At 43.5% G+C, this 20,069-nt stretch overlaps 1 protein-coding gene across 3 annotated transcripts in view; it reads left to right on the top strand.

Annotated features, from left to right (window-relative positions):
* EML1 (EMAP like 1) overlaps positions 1–20,069 on the top strand; it is a 198,408-nt gene that overhangs the window by 109,163 nt on the left and 69,176 nt on the right. For 2 of the 3 annotated variants that reach the window (XM_082649108.1, XM_082649107.1), the window contains exon 2: positions 4,572–4,754. The exons of the other annotated variant lie outside the window; for it this stretch is intronic. In XM_082649108.1, the coding sequence (XP_082505234.1) occupies positions 4,572–4,754 (183 nt within the window). The remainder of the gene's footprint in view (positions 1–4,571; positions 4,755–20,069) is intronic. 3 annotated transcript variants of the gene reach the window in all.

Genomic DNA, 20,069 nt, shown 5'->3' with positions numbered 1-20,069 from the left:
ACCAGCCTTTGAGTTCATTGATTTTCTTCATTGCTTGTTCATGTTTTATTCCATTGATTTCTGCTCTTTACTCTTTCCCTTTCTTTTGCTTGATTTGGGTTTAATTTGCTCTTCTTTTTCTAGTTACTTAATGTGATAGCTGAGAATCATTGATTTGCGAATACTCTCCTTTTCTAATAGAGATTTTAAAGCTATTAATTTTCCTCAAAGACCTGCTTTACCTGCAACTCATACATTTTGATATGTTATATTTTCATTATCATTCAACTTAAAATTTTTTCTATTTTCTCCTGTGATGTCTTCTTTTACCTAATGATTATATAGAAGTGTGTTGCTTAATTTCCAAAATTTGGGGGTGTTTCCTTGTTCTCTTATTGTTTTTGATTTCTAATTTATTGTCACTGTGGTCAGAGAACATACTCTTTCAATCTTTAGGTTTATTCAGGTCTGTTTCATGGCCCAGAATATGACGTGTCTTGGTAAATGTACCATGTACACTGCTATCATTGGCTGTAGTTTCTTATACATATCAATTTAGTCAAAGTGGTTTATAATGTTATTCAGATCGTCTGTCTTTACTGATTTTTTAAATTAGTTGTTCCGTCAGTTGCTGAGAAAGGGGTGTTAAAATCTTGAGGAATAACTGTGGAATTGTCTATTTCTCACTTTAATTCTGTCAATTTTTGTTTCATGTATTTTACTTACTAATTTTTTTAATTCAATTTTTAAATTTTATATTGGAGTATAGTTGATTTACAATGTTGTGTTAGTTTCAGGTATACAGCAAAGTGATTCATTTATACATACACATATATCCATTCTTTTTTCAGATTCTTTTTAATAGTCAGTTATTATAGAATATTGAGTAGAGTCCCCTGTGCTATACAGTAGGTCCTTGCTGATTATCTGTTTTATTCATTATGCATAGTAGTTTGTATATGTTAATCCCAATCTCCTAATTTATCCCCCTCCCGATTTCCCCTTTGGTAACCATAAGTTTATTTTCGAAGTCTGTGAGTCTGTTTGTTTTGTAAATAAGTTCATTTGTATCACTATTTTTAGATTCCACATGTAAGTGATATATGATATTTATCTGACTTACTTCACTTGGTATGATAAACTCTAGGTCCATCTATGTTGCTGCAAATGGAGTTTCATGTATTTTAAAGCTCTGTTATTGGGCATATTTTTCATTGCCTTTCTGATAAGTTAATACTTTTTTCATTATGAAATGTCCTTCTTTGTAGCTGGTAATACATTTTATCTGACATCTATTTTATCTGATATTAATATTGCTACTCCAGCCTTCTTATGCTTACTATTTGCATGCTATATCTTTTTCTCCATTCATTTACTTTCAGTCTATCTGTGTCTTTGCATTTAAAGTGTGTGTCTTGGGCTTCCCTGGTGGTGCAGTTGTTGAGAGTCCGCCTGCCGATGCAGGGGATGCGGGTTCGTGCCCCGGTCCGGGAAGATCCCACATGCCGCAGAGCGGCTGGGCCCATGAGCCATGGCCGCTGAGCCTGCGCATCCGGAGCCTGTGCTCCGCAATGGGAGAGGCCACAACAGTGAGAGGCCCGTGTACCGCAAAAAAATAAATAAATAAAAAATAAAAAAATATAAAGTGTGTGTCTTGTGGTCAGCATATAGTTGAGTCTTGCTTTTTTTCCCCCCCTGAAATTCTCAAAGGAAGAAGAAAAAGGAAAATGCAAAAAGAAAAAAAGTCTTGAGCTCCTTCAAATATTTATCATTTCCAGTGCTCTTCATTCTTTTCTGAGGGTCTGAGTTTCCATTTTATGTAATTTCCCTTTACTCTGAAGAACTTCCTTTAACTTCTTGTAATGCAGATCTACTGGCAATAAATTCTTTCAGTTTTCATTCATCTGAAAATGCCTTAATTTGCCTTCATTCTTGGAGGATGTTTTTGCAGGATATAGAGTTCTGGATTGAATTTTTTTTCATCCAGTACTTTAAAGATGTTGCTTCACTCTCTTCTAGCCTCCATGGTTTATGACAACCAGCTATTAATCAGATTATTGTTCCCTGTATAGTTATATATGTTGTTTTTCTCTTGCTGCTTTCAAGATGCGTACTTTATCTTTGGTTTTCAACAGCATGATTATGATAGACCTTGAGTATGATTATGATAGACCTTTTTTGTGTTTATTTTGCTTGCTTTTTGCGTAGCATTTTGTAATTTTACATTTCTTTCCTTCATTGAACTTGGGATGTTTGGGGCCATTATTTTTCAGATATTTTTTTCTGTCCTGCTCTTTCTCTTTTTATATTCCAATTAAATGTATGTTGGACTGTTTGAGATTGTCCTAACAAGTCCCCAGGGCTCTGTTAAGTTTTTCCCGCTGTGTTCTTCACCTTGGATACTTCTGATTGATCTGTCTTCAGATTTGCTTGGTTTTTCATCTGTCATGTCTGTTAATTCCATTTAGTGAATTTTTTATTGTCATAAATTATATTTTTCAGTTCTTGAATTTCCATTAAGTTCATTTTTCATTTCTATCTTTCTGCCGATACTTCCCACTTCTCTCTGAAATTTTCATTCATTGAAAAAAATACTGATTTTACATATAGAGGGTAGTCTTGATAGCCATTTTAAATTCCTTATCTGTTAGTTCCAATGTTTGTTCATTTTGGAGTTGGACTCAATTTATTTTCTTTTCTCTTGAGAATGTGTTCCATTTCTTGATTCTTAGTATGTTACTAATTTTGGATTATATCCTGGACATTATGAATGTTAAGTTATGGAGATTCTGTATTCTAGTATTTTTTCTCTGACAAGTATTGTTTGTTTCAGTGGGTACTTTAATTGGGCTTGAACTGCAAGCTCTGCTTTGAGTCTATTCCATGCATGAGTGATTCACAGGTCAGTCAGAGATATAAAGAGGTAGAGTTTGGGGATCCCCTCTCTAGTTTTTTTTTTTCCTTCTGGGATTTCCCCACTCTTTTTAGTGTTCATAGTTTTCAGACTTCACTTTTTTATTTTTTAAGGACAAAAAGGCAACAGGGTTTTCTGAGTGTGTCCTCACCCCCATTGTATACAACATTTAGCCCTGGGCTCAAAGCCGTGAAAAAGGGAGTTTACTTGTATAGTTCCCCATCTCCCTTCTACCAGGTGAGTGCAAACTCCCACCAGAGTCTATATGCTTGTGTCCACGCTCCAGTACTTCTGCTGTTATTTGTATAATTTCCAGGCTTAACAATTACTTTCTGCAGCGGGTGCTGTCCAATAGGGGTTTCTCATACCCGGAAGCAGAAGAGACTCCATGATGCTTACATGTTAATTGGGAGACATAGACAGGAAGCAAACAAGCAAGATGATTCTAGGTCATAGTGATGCTATGAAAGAAAGAAATAAGGTAGACATGACTGAAAGGAACAACTTAAAGGAAGGTTATTAGCAAGATTCTCTGAAAAACTTCCATTTGAGTTGAGACCGAAAGAACAGAACTTGGTCATGAAAAAATCTGGTTGAGAAATGCTTCCGGCAAAGGCAACAGCAGATACCAAATCTCTACAGTAGGAGAGAAAGGGCAGTGTGGCTGGACCATGGGAAGAGAGGGGCAGAAGGATGTAAAATGAGGTTGGAGAGGTAAGGAAGATCATGAAGGGCCCTGGTAGACCTTGGTAAGGACCTGGGAGTTAGTGCCTCTAGATAAACTATGATCACTCTAGCTGTAAGGGTGTGCTTACCAAACAGATTTGACCACTCCTGTTGCTTTGTCCTTAAGAGTCTTGACTGGAAGATAGTATGGCCCTGTGATTATCTGTACAACCTGTCAGCATCACTGGAACAAAAACTAGGAGACCATGCAGTCAATTTCTGCCATGTGTGGGAAGTTGTAGCACATGTATTCTAATATCCACTCTAGTTCTGAGGTTCTCTGATATCACGGAAAAGAAAATGGCCTGAATCTACAAACATATCATGACAATTAAAACCACAGTTTAAAAAAAACATGAAAAGCACAAACCTAGAGAATGAAAAGATGGTAGCAGAATGAAGCAGTGCAGTTCTTCGTAATTTTAAAAGATTTCACACGGGAACTTCCCTAGTGGCGCAGTGGTTAAGAATCCGCCTGCCAATGCAGGGACACAGGTTCGAGCCCTGATCCAGGAAGATCCCACATGCCCTGGAGCAACTAAGCCCGTGCGCCACAACTACTGAGTCTGCACTCTAGAGCCCGCGAGCCACAACTACTGAGCCCACGTGCCACGACTACCGAAGCCTGCGTGCCTAGAGCCCATGTTCCAAAACAAGAGAAGCCACCGCAATGAGAAGCCCGCGCACAGCAATGAAGAGCAGCCCCCGCTCGCCGCAACTAGAGAAAGCCTGCGCACGGCAATGAAGACCCAATGCAGCCAAAATATAAATAAATAAATAAATATTTTAAAAAAAGAAAAAAAAAGATTTCGCATGAGTTCTGCCTACAAGCCGTGGTCTCCAGCTTTTAAATGTTGTTGTGTTACATAATAGCAACGTGTTGGTGTGTGTTTCTTAGTCTGGTTTCTCTGGGGAGCAGCTGAGACTCATTTGCCCCTTTCCCTCGGTCTAGATGACAGCGCTTCTGCCGCCAGTAGCATGGAGGTGACAGACCGCATCGCCTCCCTGGAGCAGAAAGTCCAGATGCAGGAAGACGACATCCAGCTGCTCAAGTCGGCTCTGGCCGATGTGGTTCGGCGGCTGAACATCACCGAGGAGCAGCAGGCCGTGCTCAACAGGAAAGGACCTACCAAAGGTGGGCATTCGAGACTCACGGGAATGGCGCTCGTGGCACGTTCTTCTTTTTTTCTTTCATTCTGAGTATCCTTGTTTGTTAATTTGATTGAAGTATAGTTGATTTAGTGTTGTGTTAGTTTCAGGTGTACAGCAGAGTGATTCAGTTATACATACCTATATATCTGTTTCTTTCAGATTCTTTCCCCTTATAGGTTATTATAAAATATTGAATATAGTTCCCTGTGCTATACAGTAGGTCCTTGTTGGTTATCTATTTTATATACAGTAGTGAGTCTATGTTAATTCCAACCTCCTAATTTATCCCTCCCCCTCCTTTCCCCTTAGGTAACCATAAGTTTGTTTTCTATGTCTGTGGGTCTATTTCTATTTTGTAAATAAGTTCATTTGTATCATTTTTTTTTTAGATTCCACATAGCAGTGATATCATATGATATTCATCCTTGTTTGGCTTACTTCACTTAGTATGATAATCTCTAGGTCCATCCATATTGCTGAAAATGGTATTAGTTCATTCCTTTTTTATGACTGAGTAGTATTCCATTTATATATATGCCACATCTTCTTTATCCACTCCTCTGTTGATGGACAGTTAGGTTGCTTGCACGTCTTGGCTATTGTAAATAGTGCTGCAGTGAACACAGGGGTGCACGTACCTTTTCGAATTAAGGTTTTCTCTGGATATATGCCCAGGAGTGGAATTGATGGATCATATGGTAGCTCATTGCAGATTCTTGCTCCAGCAAATATGTTGCTCTCTTAATATTGACAGAGAACCCAAGCTTAGCAAAACAGTGAAGCAGCCTTAGGATTGTTGAAATCATCACACCAAGTATGACAGTATTTTTTGGCTGGACGTTGGTGAATTGTAGCCCAGTGGTGCACAGTTGTAGGTGACCCGTAAATGCTGGTTGAGTCAAGGAAGGAATGTCCACAGTGGACCAGAGAACTGTCATTTATCCAGACTCTCTGGGATAGAGAGAGCTTGCAAAACAAAACCGAAAGCCAAAGCAAACTCGATTCTTTGGGCCCCTGTGGAGGCTGTTTCACCTAGAAACTTTTGGCGACTCTCATCTCTTTCTCTGTCCTCAGTTTAAAGATTTTTATTTTATTTATTTAGTTCTTTGGCTGTGTTGGGTCTTCATTGCGGTGTGCGGGCTTCTCATTGCGGTGGTTTCTCTTGCTGTGGAGCATGGGCTGTAGGCGTGTGGGCTTCAGTAGTTGTGGCACTCGGGCTCAGTAGTTGTGGCTCGCGGGCTCTAGAGCACAGGCTCACTAGTTGTGGCGCACAGGCTTAGTTGCTCCGCAGCATGTGGGATCTTCCCAGACCAGGGCTCGAACCTGTGTCCCCTGCATTGGCAGGTGGATGCTTAACCACTGTACCACCAGGGAAGCCTGTCCTCAGTTTACACTGTTGTCCAGTTCAGCGCAGCAAACACTTACTTGATCACATGCCACATGTGAAGCTCTGAGTTGAGGACTGGGATCCAGAGGCGGGCAGGCCCCTCCCTGATTTGCTCAGAACCCTGAAGCTCATCACCAACTTTCCCTCCGCCTTCTAGCGAGTAAGCTCATTTGGGGCAAAGCCTCCTGGGTTTTTTAAATCCCTTTTTCTTTTGTCCAGAAGATCATAGCCTACAACAGAATTCTATACCTATAAATAGTGGATTTCTGGCACATTTAGATCACCATTTCATTTCCCAGTGGTGCCTGAGAACAAAACAAAAAGCAATATTTGTGCTTTAAATAACTTTGTAGTGACCCTCTTCTTACAATTTTGGAAATAAAACGCCTCGTAAAAGCTTGTCTCCTAGTTAGTGCCCTGACGTCTGCTTCCAACCAATATGCATTGCTCATCTTTTGCCAGAACGGCTTTTCCTCATGGCTAACTCTAGGAAACAGAATTCATCTTGGCTGTAAAATTCCTTTAGTTAAAACATTTTGAGTCTGCGGCATGTAAATGTCCCCTTAAAATTAACTTTCTTATTTTGTTTGGATTTAACAAATTATTTCACAGTTACCATCTTTTCCTTGGAGTCAGGAGAGGGTACTGTCTTGATGTTGCATATGTTAGTTTTTTCTCTGGTCTTGGATACATTTTCACACGTTTATGGAAAGAAATCTATTTCCTTGTCCTTCAGGATAACTATCACCAGCTCCATGTGAGATATACACACTGGGCGATGTCTACATTTTGAATAATCTTTTTAAATAATCTTTTTCTCCTAAGTTACGAAGCAATTAGGGTGTTTTAAATAGAAACCAGGTTATTCTAGGTATTCTTGACCTACTCGGCTTTCCAAAAATAAATCTGATGACTACCTATCCTAAAGGGTACATTTGAAGTCGCTGCTTTATATCCAACTCCAGGCTTCTAAAACTTCTATTTTTAGAAAAAGGAGGGGGAAAAATAATACAAGGGGACTGCCCGGGAGTTTTATTTTCTTGATTGAGAGTAAAGTTTGAATTTTGGAAACTTTTAACTTTTTTTCGTAGTTAAATCTGATGTTTCTTTATAACATTATTTTCAAAAGTGAAAATAAACCAAAGCACGAGAGCCAAAGTCACACCAAGAAACAGAAAAAAGATTGTGAGAGAGCTGGTGAGCGGCGTGCCCTGAATTCAGTGGGCTGTGGGCCCCCCTACTTCATATGCAGTTAGAGGGTGGTGGGAGCAGAGGGGAGAAGGGGGAGTGATTCCATAAGAAGCCCTGGGTCGCTGCTTCTCTTTCAGACAGTGCCATGTTGGCACGGTATGTACACCCCTATCTGGACAGCTGGCACTCCATAGCCGTGGCTTAGTTAGGGGATATTCAGACAAGACAGCTTTGAGACAAACCTCCTTTGGTTCTTAGAAGGCCGCATTATTATTATCATTTGCCATTCTTTGGGATTGCCATCCTAATACAGGCTTGAAGTAGCCTGGACACGTGGCATTCTAATTTTTAAATATCAGATGATTTTTTCCCCCAAGGTTCATTGTCAGAAGCTTAGGGCTCAGTGTTTCGAGCTTCTGGTGCACATCTTTGTGCCGTTTGCCCAGGGACAGGGATGGCTGTGCCACAGAGAAACAGGCTGCCTCGGAAGGCAGTGAGCGTCCGTGTGGGGCAGCTTAAAGGAAGTGCGTGGCGAGCACAACGTCCCCTCTGCAGCCATCCTGAACCGTTAGACTGCAGCGTCCACTCACTGGCCTTAGTCATTGCCTGGGAGACCACGGGTAATAACTCTTATCCTTTTCACGACGGTACTTCACTTATTTGAAGAAAGGTGTTCTGACATCTAAACTTTCACTTCCTTTATCATCATTCTTCATATGGCTTAACTAGTGCACCAGTGAGAACTGCAGTCTCATGAAGATAATTCACTAACAGATCAAGTTCGAGGCCTCCTGAAACAGAGGAAAGATTGTGACCAACCCTGTAAAGTGCGAGGCCTGTGGACACACAGTTTATAGAGACAGAGTTATGTCTCAGACGCTACCTTTTCTTGGTAACCCTTTTCTGTGCCCGGGATTGGCTTTTTGTGCTAATTTTCCGTCTCTTTTTAACCCAGCGATACTGCCCTGGGTTTTAGGATTGCTATTCTCCTTTTCCTTTGCTTTTGTTATTAAAAAAAAAAGACATATGAAGAACTTGTTGCCTTGTCATGTATCTCGACTGTAGAGAACCTCAGCCTGCAAAGTTTGCTTTGTTTGGGTGGGATTTACTTTCAGATAGGAAGATTCGGGGTGCTCTAATTATACTGAGCTTGGGCTACCGTACAGTGGAGAAAGGAGAATCAAATAGTTTCTGGAGGCCTGTATTCTTAAAATTCTTGCCGATATTAAAGTTTCTTCAGTATTGTGGTTGGACTGGGGGCACAGAGTGTAGTGAACAGACACCATTTTTTTGCTATTCTGAGTGTAAATACAGAAAAGCGTGTGAGGAACAAGGGAGTTCCTTGCAGAATTACGTATATTGGAGAAAAATTGTGTAGGAAACAGTTGAGCAAAAGCAAGCAATAGGGGCGTGGCCAGAAAACTGTGGATCCTCGTATGATGGAAAGCCATGTAATCTTTAAAAATGTTTGTGTTCCCGGTAACAACAGGAAAGATGCTTGTGTATTATATTAAGAGGCAGAATCAGGATATAAAACTGGATATGTTGTATTTTTCAACTAAATAGACAAAATCTATGCAAAGAAGAATGGAGAGAAGTATACCAAGAGTTATCTTTCTTTTTTTCTGAGTGGGAGGATGATGATTCTTTTTTTCTTTTTTATACTTTTACTTCATTTCTAAACGCTCTTTGGTGTGTATTCTTTAATAAGCAGAAGGAATTTGTGTTTTAAAATGACTCCTTTCTTACCACTGAAGCTGATCTTCACTGCACCAAGGTCAATAGCAGAGCTCAGAGCAAATGTCCGGAGGCTGGAGCGTGCTCATGTGTGTTCTCAAGAAGACAAGGAGGGGCTTCCCTGGTGGCGCAGGGGTTAAGAACGCGCCTGCCAATGCAGGGGACACGGGTTCGATCCCTGGTCTGGGGAGATCCCACATGCCGCAGAGCAACTAAGCCCGTGCACCACAACTACTGAGCCTGCGCTCTAGAGCCCACAAGCCACAACTACTGAGCCCACGTGCCACAACTACTGAAGAGCCCGTGCTCCACAACAAGAGAAGCTCCTGCAATGAGAAGCCCGCGCACCGCAACAAAGAGCAGCCCCCGCTCGCCACAGCTAGAGAAAGCCTGTGTGCAGCAGCAATGAAGACCCAATGCAGCCAAAAATAAATAAATTTTTTAAAAAAAAGAAGAGGAGGAATCATGGTGTGGAGTTAAATTCATAATAGATCCATTGTAGACATGCACGACTAATTTCCATTTCAGCGCTAGGGGAGTGTTACAGGATTTCAGTGTAAAACGTAGGTTAAAATATACTCATTGTCCCATGTATGTGGGGATGGTCTGCTTCACTATGCATTAACCAGCAAGAGTTCCTGTTTCTCATTTTCGATTTTGCTTGGGAGTTCAGACTGTCTTTGGCAGCTTGCCTTTTAAAAAACTTGAATGCACCTTTTGCAAACTTTTCTGTTCTTTATATTAATAACCCCATTAATTAACAGATCGGAGAGTGAATAAATATAAGCAAAAACCTTCAGCTGGAGATGCTGACAAGCAAGACAGTCCTGTTGTTCCAGGACATCCAAATCTGGTCTCAGAATTTAGTCTCTGCAACTGGTGTTGAAAGCTGACTGCAGGTTGCCTTTTTTTGTTTGTTTGTTTTGTTTTCCTGGGGTTTTTTTTGCGGTACGTGGGCCTCTCACTGTTGTGGCCTCTCCCGTTGCGGAGCACAGGCTCCGGACGCGCAGGCTCAGCGGCCATGGCTCACGGGCCCAGCCGCTCCGCGGCATGTGGGATCTTCCTGGACCGGGGCACGAACCCGTGTCCCCTGCATCGGCAGGCGGACTCTCAACCACTGTGCCACCAGGGGAAGCCTTGCAGGTTGTCTTTAAGTAGCCTCTGCTATATTAACACTTAACCCTGATAGTCATAATAATTCTCGTGGCTACCATTTATTAATTGGGTGGGTACAGGCCTTTGCAATAGATACTTTGTATGTATTAGCTCATTTTACCTCTCCACAACCCTTTGAGGTAGGTATTATTGTGCCCATTTTACAGATGAGAAAGCAGCCTCTAGGAGATGGAATAATTTGCCCCAGGTTACACAGCTGGTTATGGAAAATCTGGGACTAGACCCTAGGGCCTGGCTGAACGTCCTTTCTTTCTGCCATCTGTGTTGCTTGGCTGTGCTTACGCCTCTTAGCAGTATTATTTAAATTAGCATTATTCAAATCAAACCAAATATTTAAGGAATGAATAAGGATGTGACTTGAAATGAGTTTTTTTTCAAGGTTTAATTTGATTTGCAAAGTGTCTCAAATACAACAAATGACATTCAGCGTATAATTGTATCAAATATTGTATCATAGTCCTTTCACAAATCTTATTAGCTAGGTGCAACTAACAAATGAAAAAACTTTAAGTTCTTTGCAGTGAATGAACTTAATGAATATTTAACTTAGTTCTTTATCCTGGTTAACCAAATTAGCAATTTTTCCCTCTCTCTGGTCTACTGTGCTTTCTCCTTATCTTTCTCCTTGCAAATTGGCTAATTACAGAAAATAACTTGTGCTTTCTTTTAGACAGAACATGCTATAGTTTCTTCCATTTTCCTCTTTAATTGCCTTCCCCAGTTTAAATAGGTGTTCGTTAGTAATTTATAGAAAAGGCTTGGTAGGTATATTCAGTTTTTCAGAGACTGAGAAAGATTGTTTTTAAACGTTGTCTTATGAAAATGTTGAAATGCATATAAAAGTAGAAAAAAGTGGGCATGTGCCACTCCCTATGGGTGGTCTTTTGTTTTACAAATAATTGGCCTTGTGTGTATGGCATTTTTTATTTTTGCCAGTATATCTTTTTTTTTTTAACATCTTTATTGGAGTATAATTGCTTTACAATGGTGTGTTAGTTTCTGCTTTATAACAAAGTGAATCAGTTATACATATACATATGTTCCCATATCTCTTCCCTCTTGCGTCTCCCTCCCTCCCACCCTCCCTATCCCCCCCCAGGTGGTCACAGAGCACCGAGCTGATCTCCCTGTGCCATGCGGCTACTTCCCACTAGCTTTCTATTTTACGTTTGGTAGTGTATATATGTCCATGCCACTCTCTCACTTTGTCACAGTTTACCCTTCCCCCTCCCCATATCCTCAAGTCCATACTCTAGTAGGTCTGTGTCTTTATTCCCATCTTACTCCTAGGTTCTTCATGACCTTTTTTTTTTTTCTTATATTCCATATATATGTGTTAGCATACAGTATTTGTTTTTCACTTTCTGACTTACTTCACTATGTATGACAGACTCTAGGTCCATCCACCTCACTACAAATGTCTCAATTTTGTTTCTTTTTATTTGCCAGTATATCTTTAGGATAGGTTCCTGGAAGTGGGATTGCTGGATCCAAGGATAAATGCATCTGTAATATTGCTAGGTATTAGTGACGGGAACCTTCCCCAGCACATAAGTAATTATCTACTTTGTCTGACAATTTAGCGAAAGCCAAGTTGCCTTCTCCAATTCCAAGTATAGACATCTTTTCAATTTCGAAGTAGATACTTAGGAATTCTGGGTTCATAATGGTCAGGTGTGTTAAAGTTAAACTTTGAATTTCTACACATAATCACATACGTGGTCATGCTTTGCATAATTAAATTTATTGTGGGGCTTCCCTGGTGCCGCAATGGTTGAGAGTCTGCCTGCCGATACAAGGGACGTGGGTTCGTGCCCCGGTCCGGGAGGACCCCACATGCCGTGGAGCGGATGGGCCCGTGGGCCATGGCCGCTTGGCCTGCTCGTCCGGAGCCTGTGCTCCGCAGTGGGAGGGGCTGCATCGGTGAGAGGCCCGTGTACCGCAAAAAAAAAAAAAAAAAAAAAAGGATTTATTGTGAAACCTAATGGAAAGTTTTACTTATCAAATATTGCACACTGAGTTATTAATGTAAGTTAAAAGGATTTCTTCATCTTAAGATTATGACAGTATCATAATAATAAGCATTAGTAGATTTGACTACCTATACTTGAATTTCTATATTTACATCAACTGTAGTTTTGGAAATATATTGCCACAGATAGTACTCCATGGAAGTCTGAGTATTCCAATCCTCCCGTTTAGAAAGATGAAACCTTGTTATTTCAGGCATACTTGTGAATGCTTTAGACCTGAGGTTCTGAATACCTTTGTTAGAGATTTTTAAAGATTTTTTTGATGTGGACCATTTTTAAAGTCTTTATTGAATTTGTTACAATATTACTTCTGTTTTATGTTTTGGGGGTTTTTTTTGGCCACGAGGCAGGTGGGATCTCAGCTCCCTGACCAGGGATTGAATCCGCACCCCCTGCACTGGAAGGCGAAGTCTTAACCACTGGACTGCCAGGGATGTCCCATATTAGAGATTTTCAGTTCCCACACTCTGGAGTCATTTTTTTTTTTTTTTTTGCGGTACGCGGGCCTCTCACTGCCGTGGCCTCTCCCGTTGCAGAGCACAGGCTCCAGAGGTGCAGGCTCAGTGGCCCTGGCTCACGGGCCCAGCCGCTCCGCGGCATGTGGGATCTTCCCGGACCGGAGCAAGAACCCATGTCCCCTGCATCGGCAGGCAGACCCTCAACGACTGCGCCACCAGGGAAGCCCTGGCGTCATTTTTCAGGGATGTTAACTTGAGGTACTTTATGGGGACCTTATATTAAATAGTACGCACGGTAACAGGAAACTGGGGGCCATGAACACTGTGCATGTGACTGCATCTGTCCCTCTGACGAGGCCTGTCCACTTCAGTGGCTCCTCTCCTTCACTTCTGGTGGATTGGTGGGTCTAAAGGAACTTACGCAGTGTGAAGAGTCCCACAGAAACTTGGGTGTTTCTCTCCTGAACACTCTTCTCACATGAATTAGGATCATAGATTTCAGAGCACGAAGAGCCACCCTTAGAGCATTTATAGACTGAAGTCTTTCCTTTATGGGTTAGGGAAATGGGGCCCAGAGGGCCTTGCCTGCAGTCGCACTGCCAGTCGAGGACACACTGGAATTCGCGCCCTGGCCCCCGACTCCCAGACCTGAGCTCCTTCTGCGCTCTCCTCCCCCCTCTCACTTTGCCTGGGCACGAGGAGGAAAGCAACCGTTTGGGGGATGAGAACTGTCTGGGGTCTTCCTCGACCCCTCCGTGTGTGCGCGGGATGATGCAGTGGGGACACTCACTGGACCTGATTCTGCCTCAGGGACCTTTGCTCATAACTGAAATCCTGCATTTAATGTTTCTCACATTGTATTCAAGCTACGAGATTGCATCCCGGTGTCCAAAACAGAGCATTTCGTCATCTGGGCGTGGCCATGGGGTAATAGCGGCCACCTTTTACGTGCTGCTCCACGAAGGGCACTGTGCAGCTTGCCACTCCTCATTCCAAAACCTCACAGCAGCCCTGCAAGGTGGGCACTGTTATCCTATTTTACAAAGGAGCCGAGGCTTGGAAAGGTGACTTGCCCAAGGCTACGTAATAAAGCCGAGTTGAGAATGAGTGGGTCCTAACTCAAGACTCTTTGCCCTTTGTTCCTCTGTGCTCCTCCCACCATCCCGACATCCCTTCCAATGAATGCATTCTGAACATACATCATGTATCACTCATTCTCCTTTTATTTTGAGAAATTCTCCTTTCAGTGCTGTGTGTCTATGTTTTGCCCCTAAGAACAATTAAAATAATTATTTTTAAAAAGCCTTTAATGAACTGGAAGAACGTCTCATATCTTGGTGTCATCTTAAAGCCAGGGATCCATTTATCTTAGCACCTGATCAGCAGGAAATTGTGTTTCAACCTTCCCTGGTGCTGTTTCTCTTCTGCAGTTTCTGAGATCGCTTGTCTGAAAAACGACTCATTATGGCTGTTCTTGTGTCCTGCTGCCCTCATGATCCAAGCTAGTACCTGTTCAGATTGGACATTAGGAGATACTGTTTTCTTCCGAAACTTTTCTTTATGGTGGCAGCATTTTTTCCTTGAGTGGCTAATCATGTTTAGATACGGAAACATGAAAGAGACCTGACGAGATGTCGTGTGCAAAATAGGTATTTAGCACGCATATTGGTGTAGTCGTGATGCTATTTAAAAAGTCAGTGGTGACGAAAAGCCAAAGATATTATCAAGATAAGGATGTAGTGGTGATTGGATGTTGCCAAAATGAGAACCTTTCCAACTTCTTGTCACTCCAAGTGTAGCCGCCATCCCCCCCTCCCTCCTTCTACCCGCTTCCTCTCCATATTCACTATTTTTCTTTTATGATTTCTCATTACAACTTTAACAGTTCTGTTTGCTTTTGATGCTACTCTGTTATAGTTTAATGTGTAAGGTTTATTATGCCCTCTGAGAAGGCCCGTTGCATGCAATTGATGTTCTTTTTATGGGCTTTAAAAAAGTCCCATTTCCTTTTTGGGGAGAAGGACAATACTAGATTATTATGAGACTGAAGTTTGAAATTATGACTCAAGGAAAGATAAAAAACAGTGACTCAGACGGACTTCCCTGGGGGTCCAGTGGTTGAGACCCCGTGCTTCCACTGCAGGGGGTGAGGGTTTGATCCCTAGTCGGGGAACTAGGATCCCGCATACCGTGTGGCATGGCCAAAAAATAAAATTAAAAAAAAGAAAAACAACAACAGTGGGGCTTCCCTGATGGCGCAGTGGTTGGGAGTCCGCCTGCTGATGCAGGGGACACGGGTTCGTGCCCCCGTCCGGGAAGATCCCACATGCCGCTGAGCGGCTGGGCCCGTGAGCCATGGCCGCTGAGCCTGCGCGTCCGGAGCCTGTGCTCCGCAACGGGAGAGGCCACGGCGGTGAGAGGCCTGCGTACCGCAAAAAAAAAAAAAAAAACAGTGACTCAGAAATGGCAACACAATGCCTTTTCTTGAAAGTGGGGTCTTTGTTCTCGAAATTTAGTGCAGTCTGATCAACAAATGCATGTTGAACACCTTCTGTGTCAGCATCACAGGGGCTGCTGCCGTCGTGGAGCCCCCGGGCAATGGAGTGGACAGGAATAAACAATGTGAGGACAGCGGCAAAGCAGGGACCAGGGGAGCCCAGGAGGCTCGCCCGGCCTGGTTTGGTGGGCATGTAAGTGGGTGAGGCAGGTCCTGGCCCAGATGCCGGAGAGAAGCTGGGGGCCAGGCATCTTCCATCGGCCCCTCCAGGCCCTTTCCTAACCCTCCTCCAGCCAGCTCTCTGCCCCGGCAGCTGAGCTGTATGGACCACACCGCTCTCTGCTCCAGTGAGGTTTGAGCAGGGGATCCCTAGCTGGGGACTGGAAGGAGGGAGAGTGTGGTCAGAGGATCCACCCCCGACTCCTTCCACCTGGGGCCCCTCGGCTTGGCTGTGTCCCCACCCCCTGGATGCAGCTGCTGCTCCCCCAGCAGCGTCTCTCCTCTTAGGGTCTGGTGACCTCCCTCCCCTTGGCCCTGCAGGCATGGGATTAGCTATAGCTGTGCTGCTGTCAGCCTAGGAGACGGGGCAGTAAGCCTGGGGCTCGGCGTGGAGTCCAGTCCACTCCCCAAGCACACGGAGAAGGATCTAGGTGATGCCCTCCCCCAGCACGATGTGTGCACCCGCTCTAACTGGGGAAGTAAGACTAGCCCGCCTGAAACAGCAGTCCGTAATCAGGCACTCATTTGTGAGCTACAGACTGACGTGTGACAGAAGATGAGAGCGGGACAGCCAAGGAGGCCTGGGCTAACGAGGAGAGGCCCTTCGAAGCTGGAGGATGGCACCGACCAGTGGTTCTCAAAGTGTGGTCCCTAGAGCAGCAGCGGCAGCAACCCGGAAACTGGTTAGAAATGCAGAGTCTCAGGCTCTGCCCCAGACCTCCTGAATCTGGGGATGGGGCCCAGCGATCTGTATTTTAACTCCAGGGGATTCTTCTCCACAGAAACAAGCTAAGGAGGTGGGAATGAGGCAGGATTTCTTGTTGGGGGTCGGGGGGTGGATGTTGGAGCGCCTGGGTGCGTGGTGGGAACAAGAAAATCGGTGGATTGAAAGACGCCCAGCAAGCTGATATGCATACTGTAGTCACTGCCTAGGGCCTCTGTTGTGAGTTAGTACAAACAGAAATTGATTCCCTCACCGTTCTGGAGACCAGATGCCTGAAGTCAGTGCCACTGGGCTGAAATCAGGGTGCTGGCAGCATTGTCCCTCCTGGAGGCTCTGAGGGAGAAACTGGTCCATGCCTGTTGCCGGGCTTCGTGGCTGCTGTCTGGCCTCAGCTAGAGGATGTGCCACTCCAGTCTCTTGCCTCTGTCCTTACGTGGCGAACTCCTCCTTATGCATCTTCACCTGGGCCTCTTTTTTTCCCCTTAATGTATCTTATTGAAGTGTAGTTGATTTACAATGTTGTGTTAATTTCTGCTGTACAACAAAGTGATTCAGTTATTCATATACATACATTCTTTCTTTTTTTGTATTACTAGTCTTTTTTTTTAACATCTTTATTGGAGTATAATTGCTTTACAATGGTGTGTTAGTTTCTGCTTTATAACGAAGTGAATCAGTTATACATATACATATATCCCCATATCTCCTCCCTCTTGAGTCTCCCTCCCTCCCACCCTCCCTATCCCACCCCTCTAGGTGGCCACAAAGCACGGAGCTGATCTCCCTGTGCTATGCTGCTGCTTCCCACTAGCTTATCTGTTTTACATTTGGTAGTGTATATATGTCAATGCCATTCTTTTTCATATTCTTTTCTGTATGGTTTATCACAGGATATTGAATATAGTTCCCTGTGCTATACAGTAGGACCTTGTTTATCCATTCTATATATAATAGTTTGCACCTGCTAATCCCAAACTCCCAATCCATCCCTCCCCGGCCCCTCCTTCCCTTGGCAAACACAAGTCTCTTCTCTATGTCTGTGAGTCTGTTTCTGTTTCGTAGATAAGTTTATTTGTGTCATATTTTAGATTCCACATATGAGTGTTGTCATATGATACTTGTCTTTCTCTGTCTGACTTACTTCAGTTAGCATGATCATCTCTAGTTCCATCCATGTTGCTGCAAATGGCATTATTTCATTCTTTTTTATGGCTGAGTAGTATTCCATTATATGTACATATATACACATGGGCTTCTTAAAAGGACACGAGTCATTGGATTCAGGGCCCACCCAAATCCAGTATGAGCTTAACCAATTACATCTGCAAAGACACTGTTTCCTAATAAGGCCACATTCTGAGGTTCTGGGTGGACGTGAATTTCGGGGAGGACACTAACACAGTACATGTATTTAAAGAAAGAAGACAGAATGGAGACTGAAATGATAGGTGAAGTAGAAAGAGGAGATAGAGGTGAGGTGAGGATGGCATTTCTTCCTACTTGGGAAGGGTTCTGTCCCGGCAGAGAGTGGACCTCAGCACGGGGAGCAGATTGTGTGTGTTAGGAAAGATTCAGGATCTCTGTTTTGGAACTGTGGTATTTTCACTGTGGAATATCAGCTCTGAGCACTGGTCTAGGCCCTTGGCTGGAGCAGGTGTTCAGAGGATGAAGAAAGAGAGAGCTTGGAGAGAGTGAAGAAGGGTGTTCTGCTCTGGCTGGAGGGGCCTGACTGGCTTTTTAAACTCTCACAGTTAAAAAGAAAGGTAGTCTGGCCCTCAGCTTTAGGGACCGAAAAGTTTCAGTATATTAAAATTTTGACATTCTAGGCAGTTTTGTCACTGGTCGTGTTTCTAAGAGCCTGCGCTGAGGTAGATTTAATTCTGGGATGAACAAAATTAATTCTGCTAGCATTTTAAAATAAACTTTTAATTTTAGAGTAGTTTTAGATTTACAGAAACGTTGCAGGCAGAATACAGACGGTTCTCGTATCTCCTGCACCCGGTTTCCCCTACTGTTAACATCTTATATTAGCATGGCGCGTTTGTCACGACTAATGGGACGACATTGATACATTATTATCAATCGAGGGGCATACTTTATTCAGATTTCCTTAGTTTATCCCTTATGTCCTTTTTTGGTCCCAGGATCCCATTTGGGATTATATTTAGTCATGGTGCCTCCTGAGGCTCCTCTGAACCGACAGTTTCTCACATTTTCCTTGCTGCTGAAGACCTTGACAGTTCTGAGGAGTACCACTTAGGTCATCCATCGACGGTCCTTCAGTCTGGGTTTGTGTGATGTTTTTCTCACGATCAGACTAGGGCTGGGTTTAGGGAGGAAGACCACAGAGGTCAGGTGCCATTCTCATCACATCTACCAAGGACGTGTCCTGTGAACATGACTTACCACTGTTGACGTTGACCGTGATCACCTGAGATGGGTTGGTCAGGTTTCTCCTTCTCGCCACACCTCCGCACTGCGTGGTTTAGAAGGAAGTCACTACGCACAGCCCACACGGAAGGAGTGGAGAATGTGCCCCACCACCTCAAGGACAGAGTATCTACATAAATCATTCAGAATTCTTCTGCCTGGGGATTTGTCCTCCTCATGCATTTATTCCATCGTGCATTTATATCAGTGTGGACCTGTGGATATTTATGTGATAGTTGGGGGTATAACCCAGCACTACTTTATTTATTCTGTTGCCCACATTGCTGCGGCTTTGGCTCTTCCCATTGGCTCCTGGGTCCCTTTGCCACACCCCCCGTCAGTGTGGGTTCTGTGAGCGCTTCCTTACTTTCTGGCACCATAAGATGCTCCGGGCTCATGTTGGATAGTCCCTGTCTCAGCCCTGGATTCAGGTGCTTCCCCAAGGAGCCCTGGTTCCTTTTGCTGTAGATTGGTATTAGGAACCCAGGTTTGGGCCCTGGGTCTCTCAGCAGACAGAGCTGGGAAATAGATGTGTTTATACAACCCATGTACACAGACTTACCTATAATTACGTCTCTGTGTGTCTTTGTCTCTGTTAAGCTAGACATGAGTTCACACTGATGTCTCCTCTTCTCCAATCCACCTGGTTCATTCTAGCCTTCCCCCCTTGCTGGTCTGTAACCTCCCTCTCCAACAGTGAGAAGCCGGGCTCCTACCTTATGGCCCTGTGGGAAACAACTTCACCACCTAGAATACAGTGCTTATGTGCAGTTCCTTTTGTAGGCTTCCAGTCTCTGCTCATTACCAGAATCACTTTGTCCGCACCTTTCCTCTCCAACCCCTTCCGTGAGGTTACGTTGCATGTTTGTAACGCAGTTAGATTCTTTTGTCACAGTCTGCATTCCGTCATGGGGTTCCCCCATCTCCTATTGACTATTATCGTATTTGCGTGTATTAAGGTTTACTCTTTGTGCTGTAAGGGTCTGTGGGTTTTGACACATGCATAGCATCACACGTCCACCACTACGATTTACCACCCTGAAGCATCTCTGTGCTTCACCTAGTGACACCGCCCCCAGTCTCTGGCAACCACTGATCCACTTTCTGTCTCTATAGTTGAACCTTTTGTCGAATGTCACTTTAAATGGAATCTTGCAGTATAGAGCCTCTCAGACTGGCTTCTTTCACTTGGCAATATGAATTTAAGACTCACCCATGGTTGTGTGGATTGGTTCATTCCTGTCATCACTGAATCCTATTCCATTGTCTGGAGGGACCCCAGTCTGTTTATCCATCACCAATTGAAGGACATCTTGGTTGCTTCCAGTTTTCACAGCTATAAATAAAGCTGCTATAAATATTAAATGAAAGTTTTGTGTAGACATAAGTTTCCAACTCATTTGGGTTAATGCTTAGTGTGAAGCACAATTACTGCATCCTATGGTA

The sequence above is a fragment of the Grampus griseus genome (genome assembly GCF_964374135.1).
Source record: "Grampus griseus genome assembly, chromosome: 2".
In the NCBI taxonomy this organism is placed as follows: domain Eukaryota; kingdom Metazoa; phylum Chordata; class Mammalia; order Artiodactyla; family Delphinidae; genus Grampus; species Grampus griseus.
The sequence above is the reverse complement of the archived record's forward strand: the minus strand, read 5'-3'. Positions and strand labels throughout refer to the sequence as shown.